General features: G+C 37.7%; 1 protein-coding gene and 1 non-coding gene across 4 annotated transcripts; both read left to right on the top strand.

Moving 5' to 3' along the window:
* The first annotated feature begins 3,709 nt into the window (after positions 1–3,709).
* LOC123390582 lies at positions 3,710–3,788 on the top strand. Its single transcript, XR_006605129.1, has one exon. It is a non-coding gene; the product is annotated as a small nucleolar RNA U2-19 (small nucleolar RNA).
* A 6,743-nt stretch (positions 3,789–10,531) lies between these two features.
* GNPNAT1 (glucosamine-phosphate N-acetyltransferase 1) lies at positions 10,532–24,034 on the top strand. Of its 3 annotated transcripts, none has more exons than XM_004738797.3 (6): positions 10,532–10,758; positions 16,490–16,657; positions 18,108–18,170; positions 19,872–19,999; positions 20,981–21,042; positions 22,879–24,034. In XM_004738797.3, exons 2-6 carry the CDS (start codon positions 16,504–16,506, stop codon positions 23,024–23,026), a joined length of 555 nt encoding a protein of 184 aa, XP_004738854.1. In that variant the 5' UTR covers positions 10,532–10,758; positions 16,490–16,503; the 3' UTR covers positions 23,027–24,034. The 3 variants fall into 3 exon arrangements, with proteins under 3 accessions (XP_004738854.1, XP_004738858.1, XP_004738855.1); XM_004738801.3 differs by having other exon boundaries at positions 10,566–10,655; XM_004738798.3 differs by having other exon boundaries at positions 10,573–10,703.
* The last annotated feature ends 1,202 nt before the right edge of the window (positions 24,035–25,236 follow it).

The following is a 25,236-nucleotide window of genomic DNA, read 5'->3' as shown; positions in this document are numbered from 1 at the left end:
CATGCCCGTAGCAGGATGAACACTGTAGTTCTAGAAACGTTTTTCAGGTTTTCCAGTACTTAATAGCACTCTTTAAAAGAAAAGTAATTGTAAGGGCCTATTTAGCCAGAGCAGCCCCACCCCCATTGAATTGCCATTTTGTTGTTTATGCAGTAAAACTTAAACTTAAATTGACACTCCCCCCCCCCCGCCCCCCACCAGGGGAACTTACTTAAAAACAAGTCCTGGAAACCAGTCCCAGGTTAAAAAAAAAAAAAAAAAAAGCCCAAATACAAGGGGGGGTCAGGCCAGGTAGAGGTATTCAATCAGTGGGGGCACATACTGTCTCCTAGCTACCAAGGAATATGGGCCCTGCCCTTTGGGCACCTTTTGGGTGCCAATTCTGACCAAGGTGATAGGCTGGTTCAAATGTATACAAGGGTAAATTGTAATTCAATTGGTCACCTAGGATGGCTTTGCAGCTTTCTCTGTCTGTTACAACTTCATTGGCCACCTGTGCATGGCCAGGCCTAACCACATGGCCTTTGCTCTATAAAAGCTAGTCTGTGAAACAGAGAGGGGTCGTCCTCTCTGTAAGGGGCGGCCCTGACGGGTCTGTTTGATGGTCGGTTTGATTCTTGATGCTTGGCGCAAAATAAAGCTTTGCTTGACCTTCGTTTTATATCAGTCTCACTCCTTTAATCACGGACCCATTATTGGGGGACCCAACATAATAATAATAAAACAATTCCTTATAGCTAAAAATGGCCCTATTAAATGTACATTTTAAATGTTCTACTCAATCATATTTAAACAAAATATATATGGCATAATCCTTAATAATCAAGTGTACATGTACTACTTCTGGCTGCCAAGGATCTAAATTTGGAAATTCAACAATGTATGACTCTTGACAGGAGGAAACGAGAAGATCAAAATACTGGTTTCCCCAGACTCTGGGCAGCTAGGTGTTCTGGGCTGCCTAGATCCTCTTGGCCTTTCTCATGTTTTGAGCCTTGTTTGTTCTCCAACCTTCTTACTGATTTGTAAACTAATGATCAATCCTTCCACAGTTGGTTTCTTTAGCTTGGAAGCAAGAACCTGACTTTTTCTTGGAAGCAAGAACTGTAGTTGACTATGGGCATAATATCTAGGTGAAAATGAGCCACCTTTGAAGATCTAAACAACAAGATATATGTTGTTACTATAACATGATAGCAAATGCCATAAATGCACTGCAATTAGATTAGAGATATTTTCCATACCACCACATTTCTTATAGGTTTGATCCTTTGTTTCCTTTCCAGAAATTTCTCCCATATCTGAGTATTCCCTAACTTCACACATAAATCTCCCTATGCTTAACCACCAGTCATCTTCCATTTATAACATCACACTTTCAAAAAAGTATCATTATGTTACATGATCTCTGCAATTGTAAAAATGCTATAATTTTGTGGCTTAACATTATAAAAATCAAGTTACTGAACCATTTTATTAGGTTGAGTTCAAAAGTCTATAAAACACAATACAGCCTCGGGGCACCTGGGTGGCTCAGTGGGTTAAGCCGCTGCCTTTGGCTCAGGTCATGATCTCGGGGTCCCGGGATCAAGTCCCGCATCGGGCTCTCTGCTCAGCAGAGAGCCTGCTTCCTCCTCTCTCTCTCTCTCTCTCTGCCTGCCTCTCTGCCTACTTGTGATTTCTCTCTGTCAAATAAATAAATAAAATCTTTAAAAAAAAAAAAACACAATACAGCCTCACCTATAAGAAAATGAAATTACCTGAGATTCACTTGCCTTATGTAAAAAATAATGTCCATCTTATCTTCCAGTATTAATATAAGGATCAAATGAAATAATTTATTAACACGTTTAAGGTATGTACCATATTTCATCAAATCTTAAGATATATCCACTGTAAGACAAATCATTAGTTAAGGTGCCACAAAAAAAGAAACAAGATGGCCAATTAAAAACTATAACACACCCTTTATAATCACTTGGAAGCTCAATTTCATACCTAGCAAAACAGTCATTTATACTTAATTAGATATAGACTGTAATACAAAATTCTTGTGCAAACATTATGAGGAATATATGAATGAAATAAATTGGTTAAGTTACTCTTAAAACTCTCGATGAGATCAACATTCCTGAATCATTTCTCAAGTCAATCACTGATAGCCATGTTTTCCCACATAATAGCATTATCTGTGCTATCAAAAACACTGTTGATGCAGAATTTCTTATAAGAGTCCACAGGAGAATCCTGAACTCACCTCTTTAACAGACACACTGAATGTTTAGCTATTAAAGGACAACTCCCTCTGACAGAAATCCACAAAGTAGTTGAGTGACTCTTACACATCAGGAAAATGAGAAAAAACCCACACAGAAGTGAGTAGGAAAGCCTCACATACAATCTCACCATAAACCTCAATCCTGGCACAGTGACACACAACTGGGAGGGAACTCACAACTCACAGCTTCTCTCTGAGGAATGAAGGGTTTGGACCCCATGGCTGGTACAGCAACTCTTAAGACTTCCATCTGAGAAGTGGATTCCCAAAGCATCTACCTTTGAAAGCCAATGGGACTTGCATCTATAAGATCCACAGTCTTTGGTGAACTAATAGACAGTTCTTAAAAGATTTCTGGCGTCTCACTATGGCTTGCTTCCACAGGGCCCAGTGCAGAGGCAGCAGACTGAAACAAGCCCAGTTCACAAAAGAAACTATTTCCTTACCTTAAAAGTTTCGGCTTGAGGGGTAGGCTTCTCATTTAATACAGTTCTGGTGTAGGTGTATCTTCCTGTTCTCTCTCTGCCTCACTCCAGGTCATCAATGTCTCCCAGAAAGGAGCTCGTTCACATGTTTGATGCCCCAGTTTTTGGATTTACTGCCCAGATGAAGCCCCTTAATGGGGCTTATATTTGTGGGCTTATATTTGTAACAAAGAGAAAAACAGTTCTTAACCAGGTATCCCTCCACTGCACAGCACAGATGCAGCAGATTGAAACAATCTTTTATTTTATTTTATTTTTAGATTTTATTTATTTATTTGACAGACAGAGATCACAAGTAAGCAGAGAGGCAAACAGAGAAAGAGGGAGATGCAGGCTCCCTGACTGACGAGCAGAGACCCTGCTGCGGGGCTTGATCCCAGGACCCTGAGACCATGACCTGAGCCGAAGACAGAGGCTTAGCCCACTGAGCCACCCAGGTGCCCCAAAACAATCTTTTAATGAAGAGGCCTATTAGCTTATCTTAATAGCTGTGGCCTGAGGGGCAGGCTCTTACTTTAATACCTGTCTAGGCACAAATTGCCATCCCCTCCAGAAACCAGGAAGGCCAGCAGGCACCATCTTTGTGCTTTCTCTTTGCCTCATTCTAGATTGCCACTGTCTTTGAGAAAGCAGTTTATGAACATGTCTGCCACCCTGGTTTTTGTAGCTGCCACGTAGAGGACATATCTCTTGAAACCTGGCACTAGTGGCCAGTGGGGCTTGTTTTCATGGACTCAGTGGGATGGTAGCAAACAAACAGTTCTTAACTGCCTGTCCCCCCAGGGTTGGATGTGCAGAGGCAACACACAGAAATACACATCTTCCAGTCTTCTGTTGAAGGAAGTATATTTACATGCTTCTGTCTGCTGCTCTCCCTGCATGTGCTCTCTCTCTCACTCTCTCTGACAAGTGAACAAAATCTTTATGCTTGATTTAAAAGGAAGTGGATCAAGGATGAAAATATCCAGATCTAAGCATCAGAGGCCTTCCAGGCTACCTGATGTACAATTTTTGTAGTTCTGAGAAGGAAAATTAAATTAAAACAGTAAGAGTTAGCAATGTGTGTGCATGTGTGTGCACGTGTGTGTGTGTGTGTGTGTGTGTATATAAAGGTGACCATGGATAAGTGAGAACTCGTCAATGGATGAATGAGATATGGCAAGGGGTAATGTGTATGAAAGACTAATCAGTTCTGATCAATGATTACACACTTTTATAACGATGAGGGTTTCTATACTTTATCTGAGACTCAAATTTTTTTATTTAAAATTTTTTTTTTGTTTTTTTTGGGTTTTTTTGTTTTAAAGATTTTATTTATTTATTTATTTGACACAGAGAGAGAGAGATCACAAGTAGGCAGAGAGGCAGACAGAGAGAGAGAGAGAGAGAGGGAAGCAGGGCCCCCACTGAGCAGAGAACCTGACACGGGACTCGATCCCAGGACCCTGAGATCACGACCTGAACCGAAGGCAGAGGCTTAATCCTCTGAGCCATGTAGGCTCCCTAGACTAAAATTTTTTAAAAAGAAAGGAAAACGTTCCCTGAGTGTGTGGCTTCTAATTAGTCTGCATTTAGTGCTGACTGAGATCCTTCCCTTTGGGACACTGACAAATACAGGCACACCCTCAATTACTGGAAATCAGTAAGAACATAAAAGACCATGTGGACAATCACAAAGCTTTGAGAGTAAACCATGAGGAGCTCAGGAATGAATAATAAGGTTCATCACCTAAATGAGACTATTCCTTCAAGAATGAGAAAGCTCATTAGAATAGTTAAAACTATTCTTCTCAAACTATTCCAAACAATAGAAAAGGAAGGAAAAGTTCCAAATTTATTCCATGAGGCCAGCATTATCCTGATTCCAAAACCAGAAAAAGAAACCACCGAAAAGAGAGAGAGAGAGAACTACAGGACAGTATCTCTGATGAACAAAGATGCAAATATGCTCAACAAAATGCTATAAAACCAAATTCAACAACACATTAAAAAAAAAACCTTTCAGCACAATCAAGTTAGATTTACTCCTGGGATGCAAGGATAGCTCAATATTTGCACACCAATCAATGTGATACATTATTACATCAATAAGAGAAAGGATAAAAACCATATGATCATTTCAATAGATGCAGCAAAAGCTTCCGACAAACTACAACATTCATTCATGATTTAAAAAAATCCTTAACAAAGGAGGTTTAGAGAGAACATACTTTCAATACAATAAAAGCAATTTTTAAAAAGATTTTATTTATTTATTTGACACAGAGAGTGTGAGAGCGCACACAAGCAGAGGGAGAGGCAGAGGGAAAGGGAGAAGCAGGCTCCCCACTGAGCAGAAAGTCTGATGTGGGGCTTGATCCCAGGACCTGGAATCGTGACCCGCTTGGAGGCAGCCGCTTAACCAACGGAGCCACCCAACTGCTGGTATAAAGGCCATCTATGAAAAACCCACAGCTAACATCATCCATAATGGGGAAGAACGGAGCACTTTTCTCCTATGATCGGGAGCAAGACAGGGATGTCCACTCTCACCACTTTTATTCAAAATAGTACTAGAAATCCTAGCCACAGAAACAACACAACAAAAAGAAATAAAAGGCATCCAAACTGGTAAGGAAGAAGTAGAACTTCCACTGTTTGTAGATGACATGACACTATGTATAGAAAACCCAAACTACTCCACCAAAAAACTGCTAGAACTAATAAATGAATTCATCAAAGCGGCAAGGTACAAAATTAATGTATAGAAATCAGTTTTCCTATATAGCAATAATGAACCAGCAGAGAGTGAAATTATGAAAACAATCCCATTTATAATTGTACCAAAAACAATAAGATATAAAGGAATAAACTTAATCAAAGCAGTGAAAGACCTGTATTCTGAAAACTATAAAACACTGATGAAAGAAATGGAAAATACAAACCAACGGAAAGTCATTCCAAGCTTACGGAAGAACAAATATTGTTAAAATGTCCATAATACCCTTGGGGCACCTGGGTGGCTCAGTGGGTTAAGCCGCTGCCTTTGGCTCAGGTCATGATCTCAGGGTCCTGGGATCGAGTCCCGTGTCGGGCTCTCTGCTCAGCAGGGAGCTTGCTTCCCTCTCTCTCTCTCTCTCTGCCTGCCTCTCTGCCTACTTGTGATCTCTCTCTGTCAAATAAATAAAATCTTTAAATTAAAAAAAAATGTCCATAATACCCCAAACAATGTATACATTTAATGCAATCGCTGTCAAAATACTAACATCATTTGTCACAGAACTATAACAATCCTAAAATTTATATGGAAACCCAAAAGACCCCGAATAGCCAAAGTAATCTTGAAAAAGAAAAACAAAGCTGGAGTCATCACAATTCCAGACTTCAAGTTATATTACAAAGGTATAGTAATCAAAACAGTATGGTACTAGTACAAAAAATAGACATATAGATCAATGGACCAGAACAGCAAACCCAGAAATAAACCCACAATTTTTTTTTAATTGTGTGCTTTTCATTCTCTCTTTTTTAAAGATTTTATTTATTTATTTGAGAGAGCGCAAAAGTAAGTGCAAGTACAGGCAGTACAGGCAGAGAGAGAAGGAGAAGCAGGCTCCCTGCTGAGCAGGGATCCTGATGTGGAGCTCAATCAGAAAACCCTGGGATCATGACCTGAGCTGAAGGCAGCCACTTAACCGACTGAGCCATCCAGGTGCCCCAATAAACCCACAGTTATATGGTCAATTAATCTCTGACAAAGCAGAAAAGAATATCCAATGGGAAAGACAGTCTCTTCAACAAATGATGTTGGGAAAATTGGACAGCAATATACAAAAGAAAGAAACTAAACCACTTTCTTACACCATACGCAGAAATAAATTCCAGATGGACTAAAGACCTAAATGTGAGACCTGAAACCATAAAAATTCTGGACGAGAACACGGGCAGTAATAATTTTGACACTAGCCTTACCAGCTTTTTTCTAGATAGTGAAAGGGTCCGTGACAAAAGGATGAGACTGATACAAAGCGAAGGTCAAGCAAAGCTTTATTTCGCGCCAAGCATCGAGAATCAAACTGACCGGCCAGGCCATCTCTTGCAAAGAGGTGACCCCTCCCAGTCTCACAGACTAACTTTTATAGAGTAAAGGCCATGTGGTTGAGCCTGGCCACACACAGGTGGCCATTGAGTTACATTCTACCCCATGATAGTCTTCTAATTCAGCCTATGGCCTTGGCTAGAATTGGCACCTTTGTCTGGTGTCCAAAAGGCGAAGCTCACACTCCTTGGTGGGTAATACGTGCGATTTCCCTTGATTGGACGTTTCCACCTGGCCTGGCTCATTCTTGGCAAGTAGGGAGGTAATACGTGCGCTTTTACTGATTGGACGTTTCCAGCTGGCCGGACACATCCTTGTATGTGGGCTCCGCTATCAGGGGCTGGTCAGTCATATTTCACCAGTTCTGTTTCTAAGAGCTTTTCTCTTGGGGGGAAGGGGCAGGTTCAATCTAAGTTTACTACATAAACAACAAAATGGCTCGCTCTGGCTAAGTAGGCCCTTACAGATAGGTTCCCTGAGGCAAGGGAAACAAAAGCAAAAATAAACCACTGGGAATACATTAAAATAAACTTCTGCACCATGGAGGAAGCAATCAACAAAACTAAGAGGCAACCTACTGAATGGGAGAAGATATCTGTAAATGACATACCTGATAAAGGGCTAGAATCCAAAATATATTAAAAACTTACACAATTCAACACCCCTCCCCAAAAAAATCTAATTAAAAAATGGGCTGCGGGGCACCTGGGTGGCTCAGTGGGTTAAGCCTCTGCCTTCGGCTCAGGTCATGATCTCAGGGTCTTGGGATCAAGTCCCACATCGGGCTCTCTGCTCATCAGGGAGCCTGCTTCCTCCTCTCTCTCTGCCTCTCTGTCTACTTATGATCTCTCTCTCTCTCTCTCTCTCTCTCTGTGTCAAATAAATAAATAAAATCTTTTTTTAAAAAAATGGGCTGCAGACATGAAGACATTCTTCCAAAAAAGACATATAGATAACCAAACTTCACATGAAAAGATGCTCATCATTACTTAACCATTAGGTAAATGCAAATCAAAACTACAAGGGATATCACCTCACATTTCAGAATGGCTAAAATCAGTAAAACAAAACAACAGGTGTTGGCAAGGATGTGGTGAAGAAGGAACCCTTTTGTACTGCTAGTAGGAATGCAAACTGTACAGCCACTGTGGAAAACAGTACGGAAGTTCCTCAAAGAATGAAAAATACAACTATCCTACTATCCAGCAATCACATTACTGGGTATTTACCCAAAGAATACAAAAACACTAATTTGAAAAGATACATGTACCCACATGTTCATTACAACATTGTTTACAATAGCTAAGATATGGAGGAGACAAACTAAAAAAACAGACTCTTAACTATAGAGAACAGAGGGGAGGTGGGTGGGGAGATGGATGAAATAGGTGATGGGGACTACCAGTACACTTATTATGATGTTCTCTGAGCAATGTATAGAATCACTATACTGTACACCTTACATTAATACAACACTGTATGTTAACTAACTGGAAAACTGGAATTAAAATTAAAACTTAAAAAAAAAACTGTTCTAAGCAACATAAAACAAAAACAAAAACATGTTCCTCAAAAATTTTGAAAGAGAAACTATCATATGGTCTGCAATTCCACATCTGCATACTTATAAAAAAAATTTAACCACTATCCAGAAAGGATATACACACCTACATGTTCATAGCAGCATTACTAACAATAGCTAAGACATGAAACAACTTAAGTGTCCACCGTTAGATGAGTGGATAAAGAAGTTTGTGTATACACACACACACAAACACACAAACAGTGGAATATTATTCAGCCACTAAAAAGGAAATCCTGTCATTTACAACTTGGATGGAGCTTTAATACATTACAGTAAGTGAAATAAGCAGAGAAAGACAGATACTGTATGATCTCACTTCTATGCTGAATTAAAAAAAAATCATAGGTAAAGACAACAAATTAGTGGTTACAGAGTTGGTGGGTGTGGAGCAAAATCAGTGAAGGGGTCAAAAGGCACAAACTTCCAGTTATAAGTTAAATTAGTCTTGGATGATGCATGGTGAGTACAGGTAACAATACTGTACTGTATACTTGAAAATTATGAAGCGAGTAAATGTTAAAAGTTCTCATCACAAGAAAAAAAATTCATAACTATGTGTGCTGAGGGATGTTAATTAAACTTACTGAAATAATCATCTTGCAAAATAAGTATATCAAATCACATTATAAATCTAAAACTAATACAATGTTATATGTGATTTATATCTCAATTAAAAAGTAAGTAAAAATGACTAGAAAACACATCTATGATTCCATTAAACTAGACACTGAGATTGTCACCTGGCTACCTTGGATCCTCACTGCATGTACATCAACACGCAAAAAAGGAGGGCGCTAAAAAAGGAGAAATTGCGTTCCTTTGGTCCAAAAGAAAAAGGAGAGATACGTCTAAATGCAGGAGATCTTTTGGGTATCTCTTAGAACTGTGCTCTATGATAAATTTTATAATTGATTGCTTCAGTTTTTGCTAACTTATAAAATTTACAGGATTCTGTCGCTCAGAAGAAACTCATTGAAAACATAGGGCCAGACTGTGGTAAAGAAACAAAGCTGTGTGTTTAACATTTGTGTTTATTTCTTTTTATATCTTATACATTCTTTCCTATGCAAAGGGGTAAAAGGAGGGATGGATACAGAAATGTGGATGCCATCAGCCTCACTAATGTTTGATGGTGTGAGAGTGCATGAACCAGTAAAAGTGTTAACTGAAATTTAAATCTCACAAATAAGCAGAAAATATAATTCCTGGCAGACGATATATATGGTGTTCTTCGAACAGTATTAAGAATAAAATACTTTGCAATTTCAGTAAGTTGAAAACTTACGGTCTAAGACAAGAACGGGAGCTACTAAGCTATGTGACTTTGGTAAATTACTTAACATCTCTGGATCTCGGTTTCCCCATCTGTAAAATGAGGACACCTGTGTTGGAAATGGAAGCTCAGAGAAAAGTCATTTTTTTCTTGTCCTAACACAGGTTTTCTCCACCTCAGCAGGACTGACATTTCAGACCAGGCTGAAACGTTGTTGTGGGGCCCTGTTCTGTGTATTTCAAGACGTTTCACAGCGTCCCTGGTCTCTCCCCACCCGTCCCCTCTCCTGTGGACAGACGCCAGGGACACCCCTCCCACAGACAGGAGGCTGAGGAAGCTCCAGACATTGCCAATTGTCCCCTGAGAGGCAAACCCGCCACAGCTGAGAACCCGTGCCTCAACCCTAGGGTTCATCCAAAAAGGACTTGAAAGAGCGTAGTGGCCCGGTTTCAAGGACGTGACTCAGAAAACTGGGGATGCGGAACTTCCAGCTGCGGGTGAGTCGCTGAAGTCCTCATTAAACGGACTATTAAAAGAAGGGGCCACAAGGGGCTACCGAGGAGGGCAAGAGGCCGAACCTCCGGCTTCCGAAAATGAAAGAGGCGCACACTCTCAGCACTGACTCCGCTTCGCTGACTCGTCCGCTGAGTTATTTCCAGAGAAGCGGAGAGCCGGACGCCGCGGGAAGGCGGAGAGGAGGCAGCCGGGGTGCAGCCCCGCGCCGCCGGGAGGCGGAGTCCTCGCGGGGGCCGTCCTCGCCGCGCCCCACGTGCGAGAGCTTGCCTCAGGCCCCGCCCCGGCCCGCCCCTCGCCCCCGGAGCGCCCCCGCCCGCCTGCGCGCGGCCGTGCGTCAGCGGCCCGGGGTGGGGCGGAGGCGTTGGCGCTGCCACGTCCTGGTCGCGGCTCTCGCAGCGGCGGCCGCGACGGCGACCGTGGCTCGGGAGGTGGCGGAGGAGGTGGGGCTGGCGCTGAAGCCGGATCCGGATCCGGTACTGTGTACCCGGGTGGGTGAGAGTCCGACGGGCCTGGAGAGGAGCGCCGACCGCGAGGCCTCCACGGGTGAGGGAGGCTGGGGGCTGGGGAGCGAGAGCGGGGCCGCGCCGGGTGTCCTGGGGGCCGTCGTGGGCCTGCCTGCACATTTATCAAACAGGTGTGACTGTGCCTGCCGCGCCCGGGGGGAGGCGAGCTAGGCCCGGGTGGGAGGTGTTTTTTCCGGGAGCCGCGCATTTAGCTTGGCCAGGTGGGTGCACATGTGGTTGTAGAGCGCGGTTCCGAGCAACTTGAGCGGACACGCGCCTGGAGCAGAGGTAGGTTAGGGCTGAGGGCCAGGGTGTCCAGGCATCCAGCTGTACAGGGGTACGGGAGCAGGGACTGGGGTCGAAACTAACTCTTACTCAGCAGGCTTCAGCGTGGAGGATGGAGACAGTTGCTTAGTGTCTGCCGCCATCGGTTTTCAACGGGCACAAATGCCCCGAACCCCCCTTTTAGCCGTTCCTTTCCGAGGTGCACCCCACGGAGGTCGGGAGCGGCTTGAAGACATGCTCCTGCTCCAAAGACCACGTCCTGCACTGACTAACAGGGGCTTTCACTGCGGGAAGGAAGGACAGCCTTTGTCTCTTTTCCCGGGGCTTGTACCCCTAGGCACACTGAGCACTATGATTTCCCATGTAAGAGGAGCTGATGTCTATGTACACCCAACTTTTAAAATTCACACAAAATGGAAACGGGCGATTATGGAATTAGTTTTGTTAGGTTATACACTAGTGAACAAATCTTAGAATGGGTCTCTAGAAATCATTTAGATCAGTTCTGTTTAGGCAGATTCGCTGACATTTCTTCAAATTAGAGCTACCTATTTGGTAGGATGATGTAAAGATTGGTGTCTATTGAGTATTGTATTTTAGAGTTCAAGATGGGAAAACAAGATAGGATTCTAGTCCCAGTTCACTTGTTTGCTGTGTTACCTTGGGGCTCTACATGCTTGTTTCCTAATCGGTAGTCTGGGAATAATGCCAGATTATAGGGATCAAAACGATCAGAAAATAGTTTTTAAAATTTTCAAGTGACGTATAATTGCATAACTTAATAATAATATGGCCAGGCCTGTTAAAAATCATCAGCGAATAAAATATTTTTTCGATTAAAAATTTAATCGAATTATTATTGAAATTGTTATTAAATTTATGTAGACAAACACTAAAGTCTCAAACAGCAAACTTTCCCCCATTCATATACTGAAGTAATGTTGTGATGGCCCCGTGGCTCTTGAAATATGCTAAGCACCTTACACTTGGCCTTGGATTATGCTTTTAATTTTTTAAAAAATTTTTAAAAGATTTTATTTATTTGACAAATATCACAAGTAGCAGAGAGGCAGGCAGAGAGAAAGGAAGGGAAGCAGGCTCCCGGCTGAGCAGAGAGCCGGATATGATGCGGGGCTCAATCGCAGGACCCTGAGATCATGACCTGAGCCACCCACGTGCCCCATGCTTTTAAATTTTTTATATCAACTTTAAAGATCTTCATTCCCAGTGTCTGTTATTACTTGTTGCTCTTAGTTGCTTGTTTCTAGCAGCACCTCCTTGCAAATACACTTTATATTTTAGTGTGCTGTAGAAGCTGGGAATTGTTGAAATTGTGTCCAAAGAATAGTGAACTGAATGAAAACATGATGATCCTAGTAAAAATGAGTTTGGTGTATGGTTTTTGTGATCTCACTTGTGGCAATCTGGGAATCTTTCTTCTTTTGAATTTTCTGAAATGTGGCTTTTAAGTAAGTCTTATGCCATTTGTTATTGATTCACTAGGAATTTATTGGGCTGTTAGGCATATATGGACCTTGTAAATGCATGCTAACTTGGCAATTAAATTGGAAAAGTTCTGAAAATTTTTGTTTTAAGATTTTATTTTATTTATTTGGGGCACCTGGGTGGCTCAGTGGGTTAAGCCTCTGCCTTCGGCTCAGGTCATGATCTCAGGGTCCTGGGATCCAGTCCCACGTCAGGCTTTCTGCTCAGCAGGGAGCCTGCTCCCACCTCTCTCTCTCTGCCTGCCTCTCTGCCTGCTTGTGATCTCTGTCAAATAAATAAAATAAAATCTTTAAAAAAAAAAAAAAAGATTTTATTTGACAGAGAGCACAAGCAGGGGAACTGTGAGAGGGAGAAGCAGACTCCCCGCTGATCAGGGAGCACCAAGATCATGGGCTCTGGGATCATGACCTGAGCCTAAGGCAGATGCTTGACGAACTGAGCCATCCAGGTGTCCCTAGGGTTTACTTTTGAAAATCAGTCACCCCAGTGATAATGACAAGATTCAGCCTCAGACAGCTGCAATTCTATTTACTGGAATTTCCAAGTTTTGCAGTACTGTGGGCACCCTAAGATGCTAAAATATTTCTTTTGTAAACCAAATTTATCTATTTCATTCCTTTCTAAAATCTTTTGAAATTTGGTATCAGATCACATCCTGTAGGGTTTAACTTTCCCAGCATATTTTATTGGGCACCAGCAGAATTTTACTAAATGGGGAAGGAGTAAGATAAAGGAGAGTAACTTTAAGTATGGCTTTGTTTTGTAAATTAGGTCATAAAAACATTTTAATTTCTGATTGCCTAGTTAATGGATTCTTATTTCTTTTCAGAATGCTTTGTTTATTGTATTTTGATATGGAGGAAATGGAGGGCTCTTTGTTGAAAAATTAAGAATTTCAAGGCAGGGACGCCTGGGTGGCTCAGTTGGCTAAGCAGCTGCCTTTGGCTCGGGTCATGATTCCAGCGTCCTGGGATCGAGTCCCACATTGGGCTCCTTGCTCAGCAGGGAGCCTGCTTCTCCCTCTGCCTCTGCTTGCCATTCTGTCTGCCTGTGCTCGATCTCTCCCCCCCCTCTGATAAATGGATAAAATCTTAAAAAAAAAAAAAAAAAAAAAGAATTTCAAGGCAGTGGCAGCAGAGAGTAAAACCAACTGTGGGGCCCTGGGTAACTGCAGGGTTCCAGTGCCCTTGAAGCTGGATCTGTTGCCTGGTTTTGAATCCTAACTCTATTCCTTCTTGGCCCTGTTATCTTGAGCAAATTATTGTGCCTGCTTCCTGGTCTGTAAAATGGGGATAATAATGGTAGACCTTTCATTGTATTTTTATTTTTTGTATTTTTATAAGTTAACAAATACAAAGCACTCCATAAATTGCAGCCACTATTATTTATTTTTATGATTATTCATGGAATAGGACCATCTTGTTAAAGAAAAGCATAGGAAAATAGTAGTATTTACTGTCTAAAATTCATTAGTTAAAGGCTTCATAATCCTAATTCTCCTAATTAGAATCCTAATTCTCCTTTCTCTCTTGGAAATTATTAACTGCATTTTGTTTGTTTTCTAGGCTGTATTTTATTGTAAACTTGGGTAGCTTTATAGGAAAAAGTAATCTAGTTAACTTGAAATTATTCTAATGTTCACCTAAATTCCCTTTCGAGTTCCTTAAATTTCATGGTTACAACTGTATGTTAAATAAAATGATCATCAAACTGTTTAAATAGTGTGTCGCCCTGAAGAAGTAAATTTTTTAACACACTCTGGCTTCTGTATTTAATATTTGTGCTTTACTTTGTTAATAAATATTTAGCCTGTTTATCTGCATACCCAAAAAACAATGTTGTTACAATGTTACTCATCTCATCTTTGAGATGAGAATAAACCCAAAAGCCTCAGGATCCAATTATCAGGGACAAACAGTAAAGTGCATGCATTAAAGTTAACCTGTAAAAAATGTTTCAAGTGGACTGTAAGCTTGTTAACTTTGATATGAATGATTGTTAATCATTAGAATTTATTTCCTTATTAACCTTAGGGCCAGGAATAGTGTTTATGGCATAACCCATTTAAGTCCTTTTTGAGGTGGGGAAAAAGCCCCTTGGTATTCTACATATTAACTATGATTACTTTTTTTCTTTCCTATCCAAGAATGTTTCAGTTTAACATAAACATATAATCTGTTGTCCTTTTTGTAGTCCTTGTACCTAGCACAGTACCTGACTCATGAATTAAAGATGAAAAATATTAACAAAAATGTATAAACATGTATTTTTAATTATTTGCTAACTAAAATATATTTCATTGAGCACTTGCAGTGTGCTAGGCACTATTAAGTGCTATATATAATAAATCATTTAATCCTTCTAATAATTTTATCTCCATTTTACAAATGAGAAAACAGATTGTCAGAGCTGACATGAGCCATAATTGCATTTGATATTTGAACACCAGCTTGACTCCAGAGCACATGTTTTTTTATGTCTTGGGTTTAAATATGGCTCTACTAATTTTGTGATCTTGGGCAGGTTACTTACCATGTGTTGCCTGCATTTCCTCATCTGTTAAAATGGCGATAATAATCATCCCTATCCTGTAAGATTGTTGAAGTAAATGAATTAGTAGTGGGTAAAAGTTCTTTGAACAATGCCTGATTCATCCGAAGAGCCAAACAAATGTTAACTTCTATTATTACACCACGTTACCTTCCCAAAGCCTCTACTACAGTGTAGCATTACCTATAGGTTCCACAGGGTTCCACAGGCAGGAGTTGAATCAAGCTTTAAGGAAAAGTTAAGAGAAAAATTGCCTTTATGCATATTGTGACTTAGGAAATAGGGAACATAACGGGAGTGGGGTTATTGGGAAAATCGTCATTAAATGCACTTTTAATTTTTTCCTGTTTCTTTATTTTATGGTAATATTATGGATATATATCTTTAAAGTCTTTGTTTCAAAGTTCTAGAAGCAAGTATCAAATAGAATAGTTTCTTTAACTGGGTAAAGAGATAGAAATGGAAGTTAGAGGTTGCTTTACAGTCTCTTAACGGTTAGGGAGACCCTATTCTAACAACACTGTGTTCCACAGACATGCCACTGCCCCCATTTTTATGCTTTAGTCTATCCTTATATTTGTTATTTAGTCTATTTTTTATTAGACTACACCTAGTAAGAATCTGCCCATTTCTGAGTGTTCAGAGGAGGACAGTACCATAACTGATCCTTTTAAAACAGCATGAAAAACATTGGCTATTCTTAAGCTGCAGATGATAAACTTACATTATAGATTTCTAGAAAATCTGATGTGAAAACAAAATCCAACAGATAACTTTAATATGAATCTGTCATAGCTAAGACCAAATATTACAATGAATGTAGAGTTAATTTAAGCCTGTTCATCAGTTACCTTCTGTTCATGGTTTGTACAAAAAAAAAGACAAGAAACATACCCAGTAAGTCTTAGTGGTAAGACCACCAACAAATAATTTCTTAGCCCAATAATAAAATCCAATAATGAAAAGAAAGTAAAATCTCATGGAAAGTGAGCTATTCACAGTGCTATGCTAACACCAACCCACAGGAAATATGTATTTTTAAGATTTTATTCATTTATTTTAGAGCACGCATGTCAGCGTGAGGAGGGTCAGATGAAGGGAGAGAATCTCCAGCAGACTCAGCCCAGCGCAGAGCCCAACCCTTGAGATCATGACCCAAGCAAAAACTAAGAGTTGTTTGCCTAAGCACTGAGCTACCCAGGTGCCCCAGGAAAAGTTTTAAAATACTTGCTAGAAAATGCAGTTTTAAAGTTTAAAACTTATAGTCACTTGTTTACTATCTGATGTTTACCATGAGTTTTCTATTAGTGGTTGTGGCATTTATGTTAGATTCAGGATAAAAGAGCTTGCATATTTTTATTAAGTAAGGAATTTCTCACTGATCCTAATTCCATATTAAAATACCTTACCATTTAAAATTCTTATTTTAGACCTTACTGCAAAGATGAAACCTGATGAAACTCCTATGTTTGACCCAAGTCTACTCAAAGAAGTGGACTGGAGCCAGAATACAGCTACATTTTCTCCAGCCATTTCCCCAACACATCCTGGAGAAGGTTTGGTCTTGAGGCCCCTTTGTACTGCTGACTTAAATAGAGGTAGGGATTCCATTTACATATCCTGGTTAGAATTACACAGTTGGTCTTTGACAACATGGGGGTTAGGGCACTGACTCGTGTGCATTTGAAAAATCTGTGTATAAATTTTGATTTGCTAAACACTAACTAATTGCTTACTTTTGACTGGAAGCCTTGGCAGTAATAGAAATAGTTGATGAACTCATATATGTGTTATATAATGTATTCTTAAAGTAAGCTAGAGAAGAGAATGTTACTAAAATCATAAGAAAAACTTATTTACAGTACTATAAGGTTTTTATTGAAAAAAATCTGTGTATAAGTGGACCCATACAGTTGAAACCTGTGTTATTCAAGGGTCAACTGTAATTGGCATTCTGTTTTCTCCAGAAACATGATGGTGCTAATTTTAAAAAATAAGTTTGACTTTTGAATTATTTATTTGTACTTAATTTTTTTTTAAGATTTTATTTAGAAGTAGGCTCTACACTTAGTGTAGGGCTCGAACTCATGACCCCAAGATCAAGTTGCATCCTCCGCCAACTGAGCTAGCCAGGTGCCCCATTTGTATTTAATTTTTAAAGTCACACAATTCTAATATGTATCTATCAGGGCTAAGACCAGGTATTACTGCAACATATTTCAAATGACTTAAGTACAACAACATTGCTTCCCCATTAAGAATCCGAAAAGACTTTTCATAAAGGTAAAATTATCATCTATAATGGCACATAAGGAAAAATCTTCTCTAAGAAGCTAGATGGGGAATGAGGGTGGAGATATATGCCTCGAATAAGTTGCAAAGGTTTTGTTTACATATATTTTATATTTCTTTTTTTAATGTCTAAATTCTCCAAATGATTTCTTTAAATTTAATGAATTTAATAAAAAAATCAACTTTTTCATTTTTGTAATAAAATCAACTTTTTAGTTTTCTTTTTGGTAGGAAATTTAAAGAAACTAATTTTGGTCAAGCTAATTATTGAGTGTATAGGAATCTAGATTATCAAAGTTCTAAAATGTTCACATTTAATTTAACATTAATGAAATTAACAGGAATCTTTAAAAATTAGTCTCAGTGTTATTTATATTTTATCTTAAAAATATTATATTTGGTCATAATGATAATCTTGCACCAAAGCATGTATTTGGGAAAGTTTGGCATTCCCTGCATTAAATTTAATGCAAATTACATTGAAAAATATACCTGCTGGTTTTATAAATATTGAATCATTAAGGTCTGTACTCTTCCAAAAATCTTACACAGGCAAAAACATTGATAGAACCTATTATTGTTTTATGTAGTGATTATAGAAAAGAAAGTTTAATCTTTTTAAATAAAATTAATTTTAAAATGATCACAAAGTTTTGAAAACGTAAGTGCCCATAATCCCACCAGCTTCACACACTGCTTCTTTTGATAGGTCTTTTATTTGGTCTTCTAATAATCTGAAATGTTTTTCAAAACTAGGTTTTTTTAAGGTACTAGGTCAACTGACAGAGACTGGTGTTGTCAACCCTGAACAATTTATGAGTAAGTATTACACCCTCTTTTCCTGAATGAAAAATAAAGGGAAACACATTTTTCATTTGGAGCTGTGCTCCAAAGTGTCTGCGTGTGTTTTGTTCAAATAGCTGGAAATTATTCCTATAACAATTAGCTATTATTTAAATGTTTAATGTGACTAACCTGTTCTAGAATCCAATTGTAGTAATTATCCTGTTTTACAAAATACCTTTTTTTTTTAAAAGGTTTTATTTATTTATTTGACAGAGAGAGAGATCATGAGTAGCAGAGAGGTGGGCAGGCAGAGAGAGAGAGAGAGAGAGAGAGAGGAGGAAGCAGACTCCCTGCTGAGCAGACAGCCTGATGCGGGGCTCAATCCCAGGACCCTGAGACCAGGACCCTGAGACCATGACCCGAGCTGAAGGCAGAGGCTTAACCCACTGAGCCACCCAGGTGCCCCCAAAATACCTGACTTTTAGATAATTTCTGTACCTAGGTGGCAGCTCTTGAGATTGTTTATATTGTAGTATTTTTTTATGTGGTTAGGTTATTCATGGAAATTTCATCACCAAATAATAAAGGGTAAGAAATTATGTTCTAAATTTAATTTGTCTATATTGAATTTTAAGATCAACAGTTATCTTCAAATTTATAGTTCAGTCCCCTTTTTTTATACATGAGAAAATGGAAATCCAGGCAAATGACTTAAGATCACAGGTAGTAATTGGTAAGGAAAAGACTAGAACCTTCCTGATTCTATCCATTGCTCTAACACTATCCTCCTGTTTTCTATAATTTCATTTCCTTCACTAGGTAAATTTCTTCATTTCCCTCACTAGATAATTTTGTTTTGTACTCTTATCTGACCCTCCCAAGATGAAAATCACCATTTTATGATTCTCACTGTTTTCCTTCATTGAATTTATATCTTCTTTCCCCCTCCAGAATCCTATCTAGAACAAGACTATGGAAATAAACAGTATGTGAGAATATTAGGCTGCTTTTATTCATGAATTCTTCTTTGAATGGATATCAGATTAGATGAGAAACCCATTATTTTGGCAATATGAGTACTAAAAATCAATTTGAGAGGAAAGTATTCCATCTTTGCTCCAATTTGCCATGTGACTTTGAGAAGATTACTTAGAAATGGAGACATTTTTTACCTAGTACACAGGTGCTTTCAAAACATGCAAAACAGACTGTTTCTTAAAAAAAGCAAGTCATGTAGTCATTAAACACTTCAGGACACAAAGGGAAAGCTGAAAACTATTTTATCAAAATATTTTGAAGGCAGAAACTGAAAAATTACAGAATGGAGCCATGTAAACATTCTTACTAAAATTTGCAGTTTTGTTTTATTCAACTATCGAGTGTAAAGGTTAAAGAAATTGACTTAAAGTAAGTTATGAAGATATTAAAAGTCTTCATTAGTCACAGAAGTGGCAACATCTACAATTTATTTGTATTATAAGTGCTGTTCATCTGAAATAGCTGTTAATAGTTGTACTTTGGGAGATTTTTAAAATGTATAGACCATATTCCCATTGATGATTTACTGATGTTTCAACCACTTGATCATTTCTAATACTTTCTTTAGAAACAAAGTATAAATCACATGATGAAATAGCTTCAAATATTCACTAATGAAATAAGCTAAATATAGTATTTTTATGGTACCTACTAAACTTTAATGTCTACCACATAACGCTTTTCCAATTTCCACAGAATCTTTTGAGCACATGAAGAAATCTGGAGATTATTATGTTACAGTTGTGGAAGATGTAACTTTAGGACAAATTGTTGCTACAGCAACTCTGATAATAGAACATAAATTCATCCATTCCTGTGCTAAGGTATGTGTTCACCTTAACACGAATAAAATGAACACGTGTTTTCTAGCAAAACCAACTTTGAGTTTCCATTAAACCAATCTTATTTTCTTACTGCATTTCATTGTAAAATGAAAGCTATATTGCCCTGAAAAAAACTCTGCTTATTAGAAATCACTTAGTAACATTTTCCCATTATGTTCTGAAGTTAAGAGGAAGAAAATATTAATAATCTGAATTGTTTGCAAAAAATTGTTCTGCAAAGTGTCAGATGGTATAGTCCTAGAGAAACCAAGTCAGCATCATAAAATTTGGCAATAATGATTAGAATACCTATGTTATTTAAAAGAGAACAATAACAATACTTTGTATATAGATCAACACAAATTTTTAGCAGTCTCCAAGCAGTTAAAGGTTCAAAATATTATATAATTGACCCTTGAACAACATGGGAGTTAAGGACGCTGACACCCCTCCCACTTCTTGGAAGTCGAAAATTTGCATGTAACTTGACTCCCAAAACTACTAATAGCCTGTTGACTGGAAGCGTTACCAACAACATAAACAGTTGATTAACATGTATTTTGTATGTTATGTATATTATATATGGTATTTTTATAATAAAGCTAGAGAAAAAATGTTATAAAACAAAATACTTCTGTGAAGTATGAATTTGGTGGGTTTTTACTAGAAATTAATAAATTGTATTTGGATGTTTGAAAGAAACTGCTATTATGCAAGGAATAAGGTGATGTAGTATGAACATGACAAGATTACATTTTGGTGATATGGATTCTGAAATCCGCTTTAAAACAGTGGGTTGGGAAGATTAAGAATATAGACAAAACAAGATTAGACCATAAATTGATTCATTGTATTTCCTCTATAGTAAGTTAAAAAGGCTTGCAATTTGGTTTTTGAAGTTTGTTTACAAAACATCAGTGAATTATGTCACTTGCTGAATTAGTTAAAAATGCCTAGTCCTTTAAAACATTATATTTTCAGAGAGGAAGAGTAGAAGATGTTGTTGTTAGTGATGAATGCAGAGGAAAGCAGCTTGGCAAACTGTAAGTAGGCAGAAACAAGGTATCCCTGGTTAGCTCCTTTTTCTGTTTCCCTTAATAGTGTCTTGCTCAGGTATTTGTTAAAAAATGTTCTCCTATTTGAAGTCCTTCTTAGGTGTCATTAATTAGGCTCATTCTGTAGCTTAAAGTAAATTTAATAAAGAAAATATTTTTACGTTTTATCATGAATTTTAGAAATTCGAAGTATACTGTTTTATTGACTAACATTTTTATTAATTTTTTTTTAACATATAATGTATTTGCTTCAAGGGTACAGGTGTGTGACTCATCAGTCTTATGCAATTCATAGCACTCACCATAGCACATACCCTCCCCAGTGTCCATAACCTAGCCACCTTATCCTTCCCTCCCCACCCCCCAGTAACCCTCCATTTGTTTCCTGAGATTAACAGTCTCTTATGGTTTGTCTCCCTCCCCAGTCCCATCTTGTTTAATTTTTTTTCCCTCCCTACCGCCCAAGAACCCCGGCCCTGCCTCTCACATTCCTCATATCAGAGAGGTCATATGATAATTGTCTTTCTCTGATTGACTTATTTCGCTAAGCATAATACCCATTCTCCTACTAGTAGAAAACAAACTTTTGGCTAAGTCAAGTGATTCATCCCAGTTTCCCAGTCATATTTAGAAACAGGAAATGTTCTCAGTCTTGTAAGTTTTAGAAACATATACTAAACATATACGCCTTTCCTGTATAATCCCTTATGCATTTATCTAAATCCCTTAAAATATATTTGTTTCATAGGTTTATTGCCTATTTTATAAGCTAGAACTTGCTTCTTAATACCATCTCTTCTGAGTTTTAAAGAACTCACTCAATAAATATTAAGTCCTGCTATGTGCCAGGTATTATTCAAGGTATTTGGGATATATCAGTGAACAAAACAGACCAGCTTCTAGAAGTCCACTTCTGTCTTATCTTTTATAATTTCATAACCTCAGCTAAGATGTGCTTTCTTCAAAATGATACTACTTTTCAGTGTATGCAAACATGAGAGAACTCTCCAACCAAACTTTGTAGCTCTTTTCTACTTTTTTTTCCTAAGGCAGTTAAAATCATACATATATATACCTATATATATATATATATATATATTTTTTTTTTAAGATTTAATTTATTTGAGAGAGAGAAAGAGGGAGAGAGCAGGTGGTGGGAGGGAGGAGAAGACTCCCCGCTGAGCAGGGAACCCAAAGTAGGTCTCTATCCCAGGACTCTGAGATCATAACCTGTACTAAGACAGATGGTTACCACACTGAGCCATCCAGGTGTCCCTAGAATCACATTCTTATACTGGGTTTGGATTTTTTAAGGATTTGAAAAATGTATATTTTTGCTTTGTTTCTATTTATGTGATAATCCTTTCACAAATACTGGCTTTAAAATGATAAAGAACAACGCTATTTACTCATTACATGTGGGAATTTTGATTGTTCCTAAGTAGTTTGAACAGATTTAGGAAAAAAATTTTTAATTTTGGCCATATTTTTTTAAAAGATTGACAGTCTTCAGTGTTAACATTTAATCTTAAACCTATTTTTAAAGATGGTTTAGGGAGACTTTAGTATTTTGTCGTATTTATTAATGGGCTAGAGATTACTAGGTAAAGTATATTTGAAACAGTGAAATGCTTTGGGTGAATTAAATGCTTTTCCCCTTACAGTTTGAATATTTAAATGAATATAGTGAGAAAGGTCATGTACTAAACCTGTTTCTAATATAAACTTGTTTTATTTATATAATTTCATTCATTCATATTGAGTTACTCAAATGCATTTTTATTAACAAATGCTCTATGCTTCCCCCCACCTTTTGAATTTCAGGTTATTATCAACCCTTACTTTGCTAAGCAAGAAACTGAACTGTTATAAGATTACCCTTGAATGTCTACCACAAAATGTTGGTTTCTATAAAAAGTTTGGATATACAGTATCTGAAGAAAACTACATGTGTCGGAGGTTTCTAAAGTAAAAAAGACATTTGTAAAGTAAGAAAGACATTTGTCAAAGGAGCTAACGCAACAAGGCAATACTCTAGGAAGAGTATTAAAATACTTTGTTGCTGCAACCCAGTGACCTCCATAAATTCTGGATTGAAAAAAAACATGGTAATACAACAAATGTAATGACATTTAGAAGATTACTTTGGGCTGGTGGGATATGCTGTGAGTTTAGATTACAAATGAATATTATAAAGGGGATGATTTTTAACCAAAGGAATATATTTTTAACTTGAATCTTTTCTTGCATTGTATTTTTCTAAAGTTTGGCTTCATTTCTTTGTAGTTAGAGTATAGGTAGTAAGGAGTTATGTGTCTGCTATTTGTACTGCTCATTAAAAAAAAAAAAGCATACCATGAATAAGGCTGTTATAACACTCATAAAATGAATACTTTTTTCCCATATATCATGTGAAATTGGATAAGATATAACTAAACGTAGTGCAGTCCAACAATTGTTAATCCTTTTACTATACTGGTAAACAACTTGGTCAGCCTTTTAAAGTAGAAATGAAAATTATAAAATGTGTACATCTAAAAGTTTATATAATTCTTATGCAGATAAGGTACCACCTGTCATATGTGAAGTATAATTATTTATTTGTTTAAAATACCTAAGAGCAAGTATAAGGTACTTTTTAACAGTAAATTAACAAATCTTGATGTATTAAGTATTTCGAACCTGATTTCTCATCTTTTCATCGATGTCTGAAGCCTTTCTTCTGAGTAACATTTTTATGAAAAATAAATGACAAAACTGAGTGGAATATTTAAATATGTATCATACTGCAATTGTTACATCCTTAAAATGCTGATGGAAGCTTTTCTATTTACTGTGATTGTCATGGTACTATTCTGGTCACTATCTTGTTTTGATTTTATTTATTTTAATTATTTTTGTAAGTTGAAGAATTCAATATTTTGTTAATGGTTCTAATCTTTTGCATTCCATGTTACATTAAACCTGTTCATACAGTGAAGTTTTTTGTTAGAATTCTAATGTCTTTTTCTTGAGTCTTCTATTGAACTATTAGGTCACATCCTGGTTCATAAGATTTCGGTTTTGTGTACTCTTTGTAAAATTAACTGGGAAGGTAAAGACCAACCACTTTTTATCCCTCTGATTGACACCTACCTCAACTGCATTTAGGATTTCTCCCCTTGGAGTAAACTAAAGTTAAGCTTTCTAAAACAACAAAAACCCTTCACCAGTAGAGGGTGCACCACCTCCCTGCTTACAACCTATGCATATGAAGGGATCTTTCCCTAGTGAAATCAACAAACCTGCTTTTCAGCCCGTTTTGCCTTTGTAGGAGTCCTACAACCTTAGCATGACAGTAGCTTTATTAGGTATATTCTGGCAATTAAAACCCATGTTAAAAAAAAAGTAAGCCTAATAGAAGGCAAAATTAAATGCTTTATCTTTCTTATTTCTGAACAATTTGAAATAAAAACAGGATTCTTATTTAAATAAATACCTTCAGTGCCCTTAAGGTCTTCTCTTAAATCTTTCCCAGAGGAAATAGTCATAAAGTATAGTAATAAAAGTTGTGTCACTGAGCAAAATGGTGATCTATATTTAGCTTTAGTTATTAGCCAGAGTATGTTTAAAATTTTCTAAACCATACTGAGTAAACTTGAGTACAGAAAAAAAGCATAAAACATTTCATAATACATAAACTATTCTCATTTTAAAGCATTATTTGCTTTTGAAAAGGTTGAAGTGACAGTTGTGATTTTTATCATGCCTCACATATTTTGTATATTTATATTTCCCTGACTCTTAAGATGCACATTTTACACTAACATTTTAGAAATCAGGATGCATTTTATGATCAATGGCTCACCAGTTTATTCAACAATATTTTGCGTTTTAGTGGTATGTAAAATAATAGTGTAGTGATACCATCGTGGATTTGATGAAAAGTAGTATGTAGGTAGGCTGACAAGGAAGATAGTACTGTAAAAGCAAGAAGTATTTTTTTTAATGGGCTAGAAGCTGCTCTATGGATGACCTATATTATATTCCCTTTGCTTCAGACATGAATTCCCTTACTTCCAACTCCAAATCTGCTCAGCTAATCCTCAGAAATATTCTTAAGTTAAAATGCAGACCTTGCCTGGAGTACTGACCATTACTTGTGTGTCTGTGAGTGTGTGTGTGCTTAAGTGCTTCCCCAAG

This window comes from Mustela putorius, unplaced genomic scaffold, assembly GCF_011764305.1.
Source record: "Mustela putorius furo isolate JIRA1106 unplaced genomic scaffold, ASM1176430v1.1 tig00000129_pilon_pilon_pilon, whole genome shotgun sequence".
Lineage (NCBI taxonomy): Eukaryota > Metazoa > Chordata > Mammalia > Carnivora > Mustelidae > Mustela > Mustela putorius.
Note: the sequence above shows the minus strand (reverse complement) of the source record. Positions and strands in the feature narration are given on the sequence as shown.

What these genes read in the sequence shown, in the direction of transcription:
- GNPNAT1 (XM_004738797.3), top strand. Translation starts at nt 16,504, where the DNA reads ATGAAACCTGATGAAACTCCTATGTTTGACCCAAGTCTACTCAAAGAA. An exon ending in TACTGCTGACTTAAATAGAG is followed by an intron (nt 16,658 to 18,107) that starts GTAGGGATTCCA and finishes TTTCAAAACTAG; the next exon opens with GTTTTTTTAAGGTACTAGGT. An exon ending in GGAAAGCAGCTTGGCAAACT is followed by an intron (nt 21,043 to 22,878) that starts GTAAGTAGGCAG and finishes TTTGAATTTCAG; the next exon opens with GTTATTATCAACCCTTACTT.